General features: G+C 43.5%; 1 protein-coding gene across 3 annotated transcripts; it reads right to left on the bottom strand.

Annotated features, from left to right (window-relative positions):
* Positions 1-140: 140 nt before the first annotated feature.
* Positions 141-12,233, bottom strand: LOC110966127 (uncharacterized protein KIAA2026). 3 transcript variants are annotated; one of them, XM_022215393.2, is made up of 10 exons: positions 11,659-12,213; positions 10,459-11,164; positions 9,025-9,225; positions 7,304-8,934; positions 7,107-7,168; positions 6,886-6,975; positions 6,644-6,759; positions 6,220-6,428; positions 3,947-5,989; positions 141-2,898 (listed from the first exon to the last, which is right to left on the bottom strand). In XM_022215393.2, exons 2-10 carry the CDS (start codon positions 11,151-11,153, stop codon positions 884-886), a joined length of 7,062 nt encoding a protein of 2,353 aa, XP_022071085.2. In that variant the 5' UTR covers positions 11,154-11,164; positions 11,659-12,213; the 3' UTR covers positions 141-883. The 3 variants fall into 3 exon arrangements, with proteins under 3 accessions (XP_022071085.2, XP_022071077.2, XP_051794652.1); XM_022215385.2 differs by having other exon boundaries at positions 11,692-12,213; XM_051938692.1 differs by lacking the exons at positions 141-2,898; positions 3,947-5,989; positions 6,220-6,428 and having other exon boundaries at positions 6,435-6,759; positions 11,692-12,233.
* Between the last annotated feature and the right edge of the window lie 2,715 nt (positions 12,234-14,948).

The following is a 14,948-nucleotide window of genomic DNA, read 5'->3' as shown; positions in this document are numbered from 1 at the left end:
CCAATAGTTGAAAATATTGTATCTCTGACTTTGTAAAATTATTTACTGAATAAACACAATATATATTCTGTAGGTTGTTTCATTAAACATTAAAATGATTCCACAAATCTGCATATAAGGAAGCAGCTCAAACACACTGGTTCGGGACAGTCGCATTGTTTATTTTCATGCAGTAACGTCCACAGTTATTCAATGAAAATGTACCTAGTAAATATTTTTGAAAAATCTATATGGTAAAAATAAATAAATGTGACTTCAAAACATTTATATGGGCTCAAACATGTAGTACAAGTCCATCTATTAGTTTATATTTCTAAAAAGTAAAATGTAGTTTTCAAACAGTTAACAGCTGAAAAAAGGACATGACAGTCTGGATGCAGATGGTTGTATTGTTTCCTGACAGAAAGAGTAGAGTAAGTTGCAATTATGAATAGTAAACCAATTAATACTTCTTCAAGCTGTGTCTAATGGTACTGAAAAGTTAAACTGCAAAAGCTTGACTTGAAATCTATTTATCTACCCTCCTGTCTCACTGACTTGCTATAACAGTTGTAAATACTGGCCATGAAGTAAATTAAGGAAAGTTAAGAGTCTTTAACATTCATCTGAGGGCAACCTCAGTAGTTTCCACTCGAGAAAACCATCACAGTATACATCTTCACTATGTTTGAATGAGAGAGTTTACATGTAAGATGCTCTAACCAGAGGGTAAAACCTACTGCATCCTAAATGTAAGTGATGATTCAAACTATAGCTGGAAAAAGGAGTTCATTAACTAACCTCAGGATTACTACAAGCAACAGATATGAGCCCTGCCAAAACTAAGCTGCTGAAAAGTGGTATCGAACCCCTCACATAGGTAGCACAGCCTCGTTTAATTGGTTCACTTTGTGTCTGCCTGTGAAGGCTGTAAAGAGGAATCATGTGTTTGTAGTGCTCCAGTGGAACTGTTGGTAGAAATCACCAGTGCATCCAGAGGTTTGGGGCAGGCAGTAAGCTCTGCTGGATTGGCCTGGCACTGAACAGTGCTCAAAACAGCACCATCAGGACTAATGAGCAGCTTGGATGCTATATTGGTGTGCAGACCCAATGCTGAGGTCTGCAGTGAGTGCTTTCCAAGTGCTTGATTGGTCAGTACGGCAGGTGGGTGGATGGCGTTGTTTGCCTTCAGTGATGTGATTGGTTGACCTGGAGTGATAATTACAGTGCTGCTGGATGGAGGCGCAGTCCCCACAGGTGCCGTTTCAAAGGTGCTGACAGTGCTTCCAATTGGTGGAACAGTAGCAATGGGCAGCGTCTGCATCCTCGACACTGCGCTTACAATCGGTGGGACAGCCACTGTTGGCAATACTTGTGTCCGGGTGCCAGCAAGCACTGGTTGCAGGACTGGAACCTGCTTTTTGATTGATGTGTTGCCAAGTCCTGTATGCACTAAAGCCTGTGCTTGAGCATTGGAGGGTGCTGCAATCCTTACTGCTGTCTGCTGGGGCTGTATGCCAGGGCCCAGGGTTGTCACTGCGACCACATGCTGGGCGGGAAGAGAACAATGCAAAGCTGCTATGTCTGCTACTACAGGGGCTGCAGATGAGGAGAGGGGTGAAGGAACTGGTATGACGGGGCTGGGCAGGGCGACAGCTGATGGTCCGGGTATTACGGGTAAAGATGATAGAGGTCCTGAAAATCTGGGAAAGGAGGATGCTACTGCAGGCGAGATGGTGGATGAACATTCAGCTTGCGTGGGTGTACCAGTAGCTAACCTGATTGTAGCCAGTGCTGAACCAAGAGGAGGGGCACTGGTTGCCACTGGGGAAACTAAGGCTGGTACACTGCCTAACCTCGGAGGAGATGAGACCAGAGTGGATGTACCTACTGGTGGTACTGCGAAGTTACCAGCCTGTGCGGTTGGTAATCTAGGAAGAGCCGACACTACATTTGTTTTGCTGGGTAACAAAGTTGAGCCCAGGTTAGGGGTTCCTGTTAGTCTGACTGGTGCAATGTTGGGAGTGGTTGCTAGCAAAGAAGGACGAACAGCAGGTGTGCATGCTACAAAAGGGGAACTTATGGCTGGCACACCAGGCAGCCTGGCTGAGGGTTGGGGTAAAACTGGTGCCCGAGGGGCTACAGTGGCATGGCTTGCCCCTTGGGGAGGTACTGATGCTCCAGTGTTGGTAGCACTGGCAGTAGGCACTTGTTGTGGTGCGGGGCTAGAGATGATAAGGACATGGCTGCCTGGACCCAAACCCTGCGGAGGGACTACAAAGCGTGCATTGTTTAGGAGGATTTGTGTGCCAGCAGCAAGGGGTGTAGAAGTGTTGATGACTATTCTCTGCTGTATTGTGCCAGTAGCAGAGGTGGAGAATGCATTGCAGGTGGTTGTTGCAGAGGAGAGGGGGGTTTGGGATTTATTGCGAGGGAGTTGAGAGGAAGGTAAAAGGGGAGTCGTCTCCTCACCAGTGCCACTTTGGATGAATGAAGGCTGACGGTCAAAAGCGGGTGTGGAAGTTTGAGCTGGGCTGCTTTCCATGGTTGTTGTTACCTGAGCAGGAGAGCTGTTAGACAGTATACTTGCAGGCATTACAATGTCCTTCTTTATTATATTGCCTGCGGGCAGAGCGGCAGCAGTAGATGTGGATGTTGAACAACTTGTCTGGGAGATCATGGAGAAGGAAGGGATACTCTGGAGCTGCGAGCTGGTGGTCAGAGAACCGTGAGAGGAAAGCCGAAGAGAACAAGCTGTGGTGGTAATCGAAGTTGTTGCTGGGACCAGTCCAGTTGTGGTGGCTGTTGGGCAGAATGGACTGGCGACCGACACCGGTGTGCCCTTAGAAGGAGAATGTGACAGGGCACCAATAGTCTGACCAATAGTTGTCGTCTTCCCCGACAACTGGATTTGAACCCCTGGTGACACAAGAAAGATATTTTACTCAAAGTTCAACACTAATAATGAAGCAGTATTTACAGTATAACCATTTATGACATTGTTTATATTCAGGATGAGTTCTTTGGCCAACTAAATGCAAGAACAAGGTTCTGCACCAACACTTAAACTGCATGATGACAACCTGTCTACCATAACAAAGCATCATCTGGTAAAATGCCACAGATAGTCTTCTGTGGTTATAACTCAATCTTTGTTTAGTTTCATTCCTGCGCCTGTAGTCTAAACCAAGATAAGCTTGGGCTACACATACTCTACATCATACAGATGAGGAGATCCAAAAAAACCCACTTCATTAATATACGAGCTTAAAGTCTAACACAGACTCTGACTGAAAATCTATAGCCTGATATTTAACATTTCATAAAAGACTTTTGCCGTTCTTCAAGTTACATATTTAGATAGTTAGCATGTGTCAGATTTACAGCATTTGATTAGAATGGCTGACTCCATTTTAAATGATCCTGCTATTCATTGACCCTTGCGGTCTGGATCAGAGTTCAGCTTTCCTTATTTTTCTCACTTCCTTATAATTGTCTTTCTTCTCCTCCTTTTTATGTCCCTAATATTTACCCAACTCTGATTGGCAACTGAGTTTCCCCACTGAATCTGGAACTCTCTAATTTAACTAATTTCATTGTAATGCATCTGCATTAATATATGTATAATGTGGCATAAATTGAAAGTACTAGTTTATCTTTAAAATATTTCAACATGTTGTTGGACTGCAGTGTATAAATACTGTTTTCAGTGCACACACACCATTTGCTGAATTTGACAATAAGCGTATTGAATTAGAATTTAAGATTACACTTTTGATTTACTTTTATGCCCAAGTTGATCACTATAACATTCAATAATCAGTTTTACATTTTTCCAACTGCAGTAAAGTCAGTATGTATAAATCAACTATGTCCCCAGGGTGCCCAGTTTGCAAAGCGAATCACACACAAGATACACCAAAAGATGAAAAGAATTTCAGTAAAAGATCAGCTAAAATATCCCCACCTGAGGGCAGAGTGATGTTTTTGGCCTTGGACAACACCTCTGAGCCGACGCTGCCAACAGGCTGGCCTGGGCTTAATCCCATCTTCACAGTCTGATTTGATAATGAGGTGGTCAGCGCCTGTCCACCGGCGCCTGTTGCCATCGCCTGCTTTGGAATGCTCCCCATGAAGGTGGTGGACGATGTCACCGTGGGCTGACTGATGAACATGACTCTGGAACTGGGGACTGATTTGGTGGGAGAGGGAGAGCCTTTGGCTAAGGCAGAGGAAGAAGGTGGAGTAACCAGGATGAATTTAGTCACTTGGGATCTTTCATCTGTACTGGCGCGTTTCACACCAGTTTTGGTCATGAAATCTTGCGTGAGAAGTTGAGGAACACCAGAACTACTCAGCGACGGGACAACAACAGTGTTTTTTACTACCGAAGCTTGAAAATGAGAACCAACAGCAGCTGTCTGTGCTAGCTGGGAAATCTGTGTTGCAACTGTAGAACTAGCTGAGGTATTGGAGTCGTGACTTAAAGTAGTAGGAGTGGCTGCCGTCTGGCTTCCTGGGCCTGATACGGCAACGCTGCCAGTCACCGCAGTGAGCAGGGGATTCGACATAGTGGAAGAGGGCTTTAATACTGAAGGTACCTTCATCTGGGGTTGGGCTACTGAGATGCCTGTCACTGCTGGAACAGTAGAAGAGGAAGTCTGAGAAGAAGTAGTAGAAAATGCGGGTGACGTCTTGGAAACAAGGAAGGCTTTAAACTGAGGCGAGATAGTGATGACTGGACTGGTAGGGAAAGACCCAAGTGCATTCTGGTCTGAGGATGTCTGGACTTTGACGATGCCTGTGTTACCTCCTCTTGTTGTTACCAGGATTGACTGAGAGTCACGGATGCACACAGTTTTAAGCTCCTGTTTAGAGTCTGCAGTTTTAACAGGCTCAGTAGAAACTGCACTGGAATGAGCTGTGATGGGTGAAGGGTTCAGTGTGACACCTTGGGATGTGCTAGCTTGGACACTACATACCTGTGCCCCTTTAGTTTCTGCTGTGTTTAGGGACCCTTGTTGCAGGCGAGGGGAAACACAAGGTGAAGGAGTTCTCACTGTTCTGGCATCTTTGAGGGGAGCCACTTGCTGAACAGGGATTCTATTTTCAGGAATGCTGAACCCAGGCACATCGGTGGACATACATAAAGGACTGGCCACTTTAGAGACTGCGACCGGACTGCTCTTAGCCTGCCGTTGGTGAGAGGCTGTCTTTGCTTCAGTTTTGTGAATGAGAAGATTAGAAGGCAGAATTACCACTTGCTGCATGATCTTCTCCCCAGTGTTCTGGTCCACGACAGGATGAACAGAGATCTTGATTGGGCTGCTGCTGCTGCTTTCTTTCCTGACAAGGTGACCCAGTCCCTCAGGTACCTTGTACACCACTTGGACAGGATTTTTTGGTACTGCCTGGGTTGGTTTGGCCTGTGGTGATTTAGGAAGAGCTGCCGTCACGATGGCCGTTGCTGTCTGCCCAAGTGCATTCATCTGCTTTGGTCCTTGCACCTGCGTTTGTTGCGAATTCTGCTGGGAAGTGGACGGAGAACTTTGTGCTTTTGAAAGTCTTGTGTTTGCCACTGCAGAGGTAGGCATGGAGCTCAAAGGCCCTTTGCGCTGTCCATCTACACTGTAAACACCTGGGCAATCAGCAGGTCGTTTCATTAAGGTCACTTTGTTTCCCACACTCTTAGCCAGCAGGGTGGGGATGGGCGTGTAGCCCTTAGGTAGTCCACTGGTGGGGTGGAGGATGGGGGATCTGGGTGACACTGGAGTATGACCTGGCACCCTTGCTGCCCATACTGAATCCCTGGATTGGTTTGTTGGGATCAGTTCAGGTTTAGATTGTAGTCTCGAGTCGCTGGAATTAATGTTACTGCTGACAGTATGAACTCTTGGCAGCAGACTGACGTCTTTCTCTGAGTTGGCCAGACGGTGTTTCATGTGGTTTGGAGGTACGCAGGTCACTGCTTTTTCTCCAGCAGACTCAGTCACAAACTCCCTGGTGTTTGCTGAGAACATAACAGAAATGTCTATTAGAGACACATTCCTTAATTACCTTTTCTACTCTCTATAAAGGTTTAACACACAGGTGGCGACATTTCAATTCCTTTATGACAGTTAAATTAGCTCTTAACAGTGAATTTTAACTGCAGTGTTGTCTTTAGGACAGGAAAACGGTTTAAATGTTACAATACAGCAAACAAAATGGGAATGTTAGACTCTAGTTTAATTACTTTACCTCCACTCCAAAGGCCTCTGGGAACCATATGCTCCAGGTCTTCCTCTTCTGATCTTCCATAATGACCTGAGAATGAACACACCTCTTTCCCTAAATCCTTCTCTTCATCATCATCATCATCTGATGACGATGAAATACACTCCTCACGCACAAAGTTATTGTACTCTGGGTGCATCTTGAAATCATCAAACTCCTTCTTCAAACGAAGCCTGATATAAAGGGACAGAAGAATTAATTAAGCAAAAATTTATTTCTATTTCAGCAATGATGACAGATTAAAAAGAGCTGTTCAATCAAAGTCCTTTTGTTTTGTACTGCTAAGATAAGTCCAACTACACGAAATTAACTACTATTATTTTCAGGACAAACATTTGATAAAAACGATATATTAACGTCTTATCAAATCATCATCTAAACATCAAACCTGTTCCTTTGGTAGGCCTTAACGAGTTTGGGCTCCCAGGGTGAAAGCTCATTCAGTAGTCTGATTAGAGTGCTATGGAGGTCTTTCACAGCTTCCCTTCGATAATACCACCGGCCCTGTCATACCAAAGAAAACCTTGTCAAGCCACGAGCATTAAAACATGAGAAAATAAACACACTAAATGCAGAAGGCTCGAGACTATATGAGCAAGTCATTTTGACAAAATAAGGACTGTCACCCACCAGTCTCTTTTTTGTGCTCTCTAGGTCATCGAGTTCATCTTCCGTCTTACTAATCAGCTCTCGCAGTTCCTCAAGACTGGTGCATACCAACTGCATGGGAGAAACAGAGTGAGAGGTAAAATAATTGAAATATAATTTTTTATCAAATGTTTCTCAATTAATAGAGTACAGAAAATACAGTGCTCAAGAAATGAGATAAAAGTAAATATAAGTGTGATTACCTTAAATGATGGCTCAACTGGAAGTTCATCTTTAACCTTCCTTGAGGAGTCAGGCTTTTTTCCTGTCAACGAAATAACAGATAACAAGTTACTGAAAAACACAATGTAATTCAGCTATAAATGCACATTTAAATGAGCTTTTTGTAATGTCAAGAAACACCACAAGACTGACATCAACACTAAGCATTTTTATTTACCTGTTTTATGCTTTTTCTTCTTGTCTTTTCTCTTGATTGTTGTGGCAACTTTCCGCACTGCAGACTTGGCAGTCTCAGCTGTGGACAGTCTCATCCTGTCCACATGCTGCAGCTGCTTGAGCTCTCCTTTCACCCTCAGCAGCTGTTCCCTCCCTCGCTTTTTCTTCCGCTTTTTTTTCTTAGTCCAGATTTTGTCATTCATCCTCTCTTCGCTTGAGTTTTGAGTGCTCTCAGAAGACAACTGCGTTGCTAGCCCTGATGTGCCACAGCAGCACTCATGCTCCTCAGTTTTAGCATCACTAGTTTCGCTTTTACAACATTCCAAACAGGAAGGTCTTTGGTGTCCTTGACTGGAACTTACTCCCTCCATTTTGAGCCCCAAAGGCTTGGTTGGGGAGGGCGGATTCACTGAGCGAGCAGGAGACCTGCCTGTGTAGCTGTGCTCCCCTACATTCAGACAGGGATCTTGCGTTTCTGCCTTAATGGTGCGTACTGAACCCAAAGAGAAGCTATGCTCTTGTTTTATTGTGGGCCTCTTGGATCGATGCTCCATTACTGAAGTCTCTTCTTTCAGATTCATTTTCAAACCCCCTCCTCCAGTAGGAATAACGTGTGCGAGGGACAAGGAGTTTGTGTGTAGCTTTAAGTTCAATTTAGAGTCGTCACAGGAATCTCCGTCAGAGGACCCTGATTCAGACACCTCCTCCTTTATCAGTGACCATGATTTAAACCTTTTATCCTGCTCTCCATTTTCATTTTCATTTTTGAAATCCCCATATGTCTCTGTTCTCCTTTTACCAAAATCACCAGACTCTCCTGTGTCCATGGGGACTCCATAACACCCTGTGTTGTTTTTATCCCCCTCATCCTTCATTCCATCCGACTCTTCACCCTCTGTCCCTGGCTCTATTTCAACTCCTTTCACCCATACAGAAGGAAAAGGGAATGCCGGGGGTGTGCTGGGGCTCTGGCAATAGATCCTCAGGTCTGCCCCACAGAAATGTGGGAAATGTATGTAGGCATTCTCTTTGCTGTCATAGCCCAAAATAGACTCCCTACATTCATGAATGGGCTGGGCCAGCACAGCATCCTGTACATCCTTCTGTGTCTCATACACATGATCGCACAACCCCTTCAGTAGCCACACTCGCTGGTAGAAGGGCAGCAAGTGAAAGGGTTTCTCCTCCAAAGGACTCACTTCCCCCAGAGTGCTGAAAAACTGATGGCAAAGTCCCAGCTGTTCAGCCCGACCTGCCTGATCACGGGAGGAACCAACAGTTCGAAACCAGCCCATGACACGCTGCCTTAGCTCCGACTCCCAGCGGCGGTAACCCAGGGCAGGCCGGCGGTGCAGCGTGGCCCTCCGCTGTGGGGGGGACAATAGGGAAGACATGATTTTGGAGAGCAGCAGGCTGCAGCGGGGCATCAGCAAACAACGCTCCAGCTCAAAAAATACAATCTCAGGGAGGTTAAGGGCAGTCTGAGCCAGGCAGAGAAAGTGTCCAATAGCTGGAAGTTCCCAAAGGGTGTCCACAGTATGGGGGGAGGCCTGTAACAGCAAGCTCTGCTCCCACTCTTCTACCTCCTTGGCTGACATTTCTTCTGCCTCCTTTTTCTCGAGCTCACGTTGCCTAAAAATGCAAAGTAGAGATGTGGTTTATTTCCTTGTTTACTTGTTTGCACAAAAACTTTTTATATTTCTCTTTCAAAGGCTTTCCCACCTCTTCTCTTCCTTGGCCCTCTGTTGCTCTTCCAGCCGTAGGGCCTGTACCATGACAGACTCATGCCCACCGACAGTGATGGTAGCAAGGCTACGAGGTGCCAGTCTCCTCCTCGTGGAAGTTCCTCCTGTGGTCCGTTCCTCCTCTGCCCCAAAGCGTCCTTTAGAAGTCACTGCCAAAGTCGTCTTCTCTCGCAGTGTCCTAGTTTGAAAGATGGAAAGAACAAACAGATGGGCTAACATGACTGAAGTTGCTTGATATTAGCTGTCAAGATCGTTGGAAGTAAACAGGAAATACCCCTATAGTACAGATAAAATCATACAGCCACACAGCTGTTCATAATCCACCCATGTATCACTGCTTTTCAGGGCTCTGTGATCAAGAGTGTGCATTATAATATAGATAACTAGGAATTGTACTTCATGGCTTTCTTAAGTTGTATTTAGGTGTTTATTTCAGAACCAGCAAATCTGTTAAGGCCAAAAAGAAGGTTGCCAAATCCACTTTCATGCAAATGCTGGCTTATGACAACATCATAAAAATAAGTGCCTTCTCCTGATGCATACAAAAAGTATGTGAACCCCGAGGCTAATGACTTCTCCAATAGCTAATTGGAGTAATGTGAGGAGACCAAAGGTGTTGGTTAAAGCTGCCCTGCCCTATAAGAAACACACACCAGTTTTGAGTTTGCTGTTGTCAAGAAGCATTGCTTGATGTGAAATATGCCTCACACAAAAGAGCTCTCAGAAGACCTACGATAAGAAATATTGATGTTTATGAAGCTGGAAAGGGTTTCAAAAGTATCTGTAAAAGCCTTGATGTACATGCGTCCACAGTAAGACAGACTGTCTACAAATGGAGAAAGTTCAGCACTACTGTTACTCTCTCTAGACGTGATCGTTCCGTAAAGATGACTGCAAGAGCAAACCAAAATTGAGTTGTTTGGAAACAATGCCATGTGTGGAGGAAAGAAAAGGCACAGCACACCGACATCAAAACCTCATCCCAGCTGTGAAATATGGTGAAACATTTTATGACCAGTTTATGCAGAAATCTAAGTAATCCCAAAGAGTTCACATACTTTTTCTTGCAAATGTATATCAGTAATCTGTTAAATTGTGCTGCAGCTTGTCTTGGCTCATTCTTAATTAGTCTTTTTCTGGTTAAATAAAACATTAAAAAGACTTGTAACATCTAACAAGTACAATTTTAACCAAAAATGATGACTGTCGTGGTATATAAATTTGCTGCTGTATAGGCTCTTCAGTGTGATTGTCATAATTAATACTATTAAGAGGCTCCATCCAGCAAACATAGCAAACACATTTGGGCCCTTCATGACTGCAGTTGTGTAATGTTTCAGCCATTTTCTGGCAATGTGATTTGTATAATAGCGTAAATACATGTATGTCTGTTTGTTTGTTTGTTTGTTACCTGGATAGTAATGTAAGTTTCTGCTCCAGCATGATTTCCAGCTTTTGAGCCTGTTTGGAGATCCAGTGGTCCACTCCATGGTATCGGTAACAGTTCTCCAACATCAGCCTGAAGTCTGCAACAAATTCTGTTATGGTGTCATATTCCTGGCTGATAAATTTCTCCTCCATTCTCCGCAAGCACATTGACTGCCTGAGCTGTGATTGACCCCGGCCCTTGACTCCTCCAATACCATGCTGGGCCTCCTGGTGGCCGATGGGATGGAGGAATGGGCTGGTGATCCCTTTGTGCTTGTCCAAGAGAAAGCCAGTGAATATCCTATAGGCTTGCTGGACCTCATAGTTCATATCCTCCTCAAAGCTGTTACTGTTGGTGGAAATACAGACCTCGGGGAGTGAGAGGTCACTGTTAGAAAACTCTGACATGCCATCGTTGCTCAGAGCAAGGTGGTCGCCTTCGGCAGCAGCATCTCCACCGTCACCAGGACAGTGTAAAGCTACCATAGTCTCAACTTCACAGGTGCCATTTTCAGTTATGACCATGTCTTCAGTGCTGCCGGTCACCCATTTGGACTGTGAAGACATGATGAGAACGGCGGGCTGCTGAGCTGAATCTTGGGCAGTCAGATCTTGGTTGTGGATCAAAGCTTGGCTATAAGCTGCTGTGATTTGGTCTGGTAGATGCTGCTGATCCATGACTCAGGCACCTGAAGAAGGTAACAGGTGTGACTTATGGCGAATTTTGACTTTGCAAATGACAATATAACTTAAGTTAAACCTGGTCAAATAATCAGTGTTTACTATGCATTTCTATTGCGAGATCCAAAACAAAGTACAGCACTGAGATGAGCTGCTCATACATACCACCGTTAGGCTAAGTTTGCTTTCATTATAACAGCTGGCATGGAAGGAGGTCACATTATAACAGACACATGAGAAAACACGGGAATGTTTACCTCGGGTGACAGTTTCCACCCTCCTAGCAGCTTACCTTACTTTATCCACCTGCAAACTTTTCCCTTTCCCCTGCATCCATGGCTAGCTAGCTTCAAGTTAGCTGTTAGCGAGCTAGCTATCGCTAGTTAAAACAACAGTATGTAAACAAAGTTTGTTCTGTTTACTCGTGGAGAAATCTATAGTGCACTCCCTTATTACGTCCCGTGTCCCAATCGTGTGTGAAATAAGGGCAGAACAAACTGACCAGAGGCAGATTTCGGTTGATTCAACAGCATACCTCGACGTTTTCAGTGCGGGTCCACACACGCACCAGACAGGACAGCTTTTAGCAAAGCTTAGCAGCCACGACAGCCTGCTAGCTGGGTTAGCTTGCTATTGTCTCCAACCAGGGGCCTGCAATTGCTGCGTTCGCCGTCCATAGTAGAAAAACTGGATGATTTAAATGTCCAGCGGATAAAAAGTTATGCGGACATATCATGTCGTCATCGCACGGAGTGATGTCAGTCACAGCAAGGCGGCTAACGGAGCCGAAGTAACACTAGCTGATTGTCTGACAATGCATAACAGTTCATTATCAGCAGCTACCCCGCTAACCAGCCGGGACTTTCAACTTAACACCTACTTTATGGCACGTACAGATATACACGGTCACTTTATAGGCAGTTTTGCGGCATGTGTCGGGCACATTCTGGACGCCGTGAGGTTACAAAAAGCCAGTGGGCGACTACTCTGGAGACTACTGAACCGTCCACTTCACTTCCACCCTGCGTGCACCCGATGCAAATATGCGCAGCCTGACGTAGCTAGCTGGTTCCGTGTCACACCGGAGAGTTGTTTTGGTTTGTGGAGGGCACACTGTCACTCAACACTGCGTTATTAAGCGTATTGTGATTAATGTCAGTCATTGTCACAGACAGATGTGCCCACGGAGACAGCTGTCATTCAAAAGAATCGATAAATTTCACATTTAAGCGAAGCTGCTGTGCGCAATAGTGAGTCAACAGAATTAGTCTGTTGAAATGTTCATTCATAACTTGAGCGGTAAAGCATCTTTCAATGAGTTATAGGAGGGACACAGAAGATGATGCTTCCATAAAGTGTAAACTCTGGCAGTAAAGATGTCTCCATTTCCACCGTTAGATGTCGCTGCTCACTAGCATACAACAGTTGTATAGAAATGATGCAAAAGAGGGTGAAATTTGCCCTTTTTAAAGCCTCTCAGGTAGAATAAGACCAGAGGTGTTGTTAGGATTTTGACTCATGGCAAGCTTCCCAGAAATCTTTAGATTTTAAGCTTATTATTGTACCAACAGAGTAAAATTTAATGTAATAAAAAGTAGCTCAAGGAAAGTAAGCTCATCCCACTGACTTTCTTTGATTAGCCAATTTAATTTAATTCCTTAGGGAGTGCACATTGAGATTCAAGAGTTTTTAGTTGTCACATGCTCAAACACAATGTGCAGTGAAATGCAGAGACATTAGAAAAAAAGTCACGTCATAAATAAATAGGTGAGTTTAAACTAAGGTGCAGATTTAAATAGCTACATCTTTAGGAAGGATTTTATGATTTTCACTACACTTCGCAACAATAATAATATTATGACACTACTTATTTTAGGCATTGTTTAGTATTTTTAGTAAATTCAGTTGACTTTACATACACAGTTCATGCACAAAATGATGGTGTAAGTTTTGTACATTTTACATTCTTTTTTAAAAACATGATTTATTTGTTTGTGTTGAATTATTAAGAGACTTTTTGTGTCTTTTTAGAAGATGCTGTAATTATTTAACCATTCTGATGAAGCGAAACTGTCAAGGGCTTTTGTGTAGATATTGTAAAGGAAACAACACATTGTCTAAAAGTTATTTCCATGTCTCAGCAGCTATATATTGTATTTCATAAGTTTTTTAAAAAGTAGTAATTTGGGTGGCCGACACTCTAAATAGTCCAGGAGAAGAGATGCAGGAGTTAAAGTCCCATAACACAGTACCCTAAATAAATAACTAATGAAAAACAGAATCATTTTTATTATTGTGCAGCAAGCAAGTCTGTCAATGCCATAATATTAGCTTATCTAATTACAGTTGCTTACAATAAAAGCATAAAATGTGTTTTCATTGCTGGTAAGTTACCTACTGCCACATTTTGGTTGTTAATATTATGACAAGAAAGACCATGCTCCTTATGTAGTTATCGAAAGCATCCATACACACCATAGTTTCACTGCTGCAAATGTCCTACTGTTAGATTGTGAAAAGGAAATATGTCCATAGCAAAAGACCAGACATGACAGAAAAAATATTTTAACTTCAGCAAATATGTCAGACTTTGATGAAAAGTAAAATAATGTCTCATTGTTTTTGATCAGCTATCATTGTTTCTGCAGGCTTCAACACATAATCAGAGTGACAGATGAATAGAGTTATTTTAAAATTAGTTTTGTTTTGGTCAAAAAACATTCAATCCTATGCCCTCAGATGTAAAGGCCTAATAACTCCTCTGCTTTGTCGTTACTCTGTTTAACGCACACTCAAATAGCTCCACCACAGAGTTAACCAGGTTATGTTAATACTTGAGGCTTTTGTGTGGTGACTGTAAAGCAGGAGGCACAATTTCCAAATTGCTGGAGAGGCTCTACTTCCTGACAGACATTTATTAGGGCATAAAAGTCCAATAAACTGTGTTTGAATGGCTGTATGTGGGCCTTAACTGCTGTGGGTTGAGGCTGGGATGTGCAGCTATTAGAGCTGTTGATGGGGTACATTAAAACGGTGCATTCTGAATTTATTTAGCACAAATCACGATACAAGTGCTGCATTTTAATGTCACATAAGCAAAGGTCACAACGTGCAGCGTCAGGAAAATGAGCAGCTCTTATACTGACTGTTATAGGCTTATGTGAGACATCCAGGAGGCCTCCAGCTGGGACAATTGTTAATTAAGCAATCATGCCACCAGGGGCCCGTGCTTTACAGTGATTTTAACTCAGCTGAGAGGTATTGTCAGAGAATAGGTCTTCGGTCCAATATAGGCCTCCTTTTTGATATCAAATGGTGGAAAACACAAAATGCAATATGAAATGACAATTCCAGTAAGGGTCAGTCGAATTTTAAGGCACACAGACGCAGCCTGAGTCAGAAATAGAGGCTCTGAATTGAAGTTTTAGGTGGCTTTTACTCTGCGCTTTGCAATGCGAGACATATTATATATGACTGTATTATAAATAATCACTTTTGCAACAATATGGTGTGGATTATGTCTCAACAAAATACTTAAGTGTGGCACTGTATATAATTAATTAAGACAGGAAATACAAAAATAACATATTCTGTGTAATCCTCCATCCTGCTATCCAAATTAGATTATGCACAAAGAGACAAAAACAATGAAGACATAGGAATGCAGAAGAGGGTTGAACTTTACATTTGACTACAAGTTCCCTTTGTGTGCGGCCTAACAGCTACATGCAGCTTTTCTTGGTTCTACCTTGAGGTACTGCTAGCTGACTGCTTCCTATAAAACTTTTAAGT

This window comes from Acanthochromis polyacanthus, chromosome 18 (assembly GCF_021347895.1).
Source record: "Acanthochromis polyacanthus isolate Apoly-LR-REF ecotype Palm Island chromosome 18, KAUST_Apoly_ChrSc, whole genome shotgun sequence".
NCBI classification, from domain to species: Eukaryota; Metazoa; Chordata; class Actinopteri; family Pomacentridae; genus Acanthochromis; species Acanthochromis polyacanthus.
This window is presented reverse-complemented; position numbering and strand designations above follow the sequence as displayed.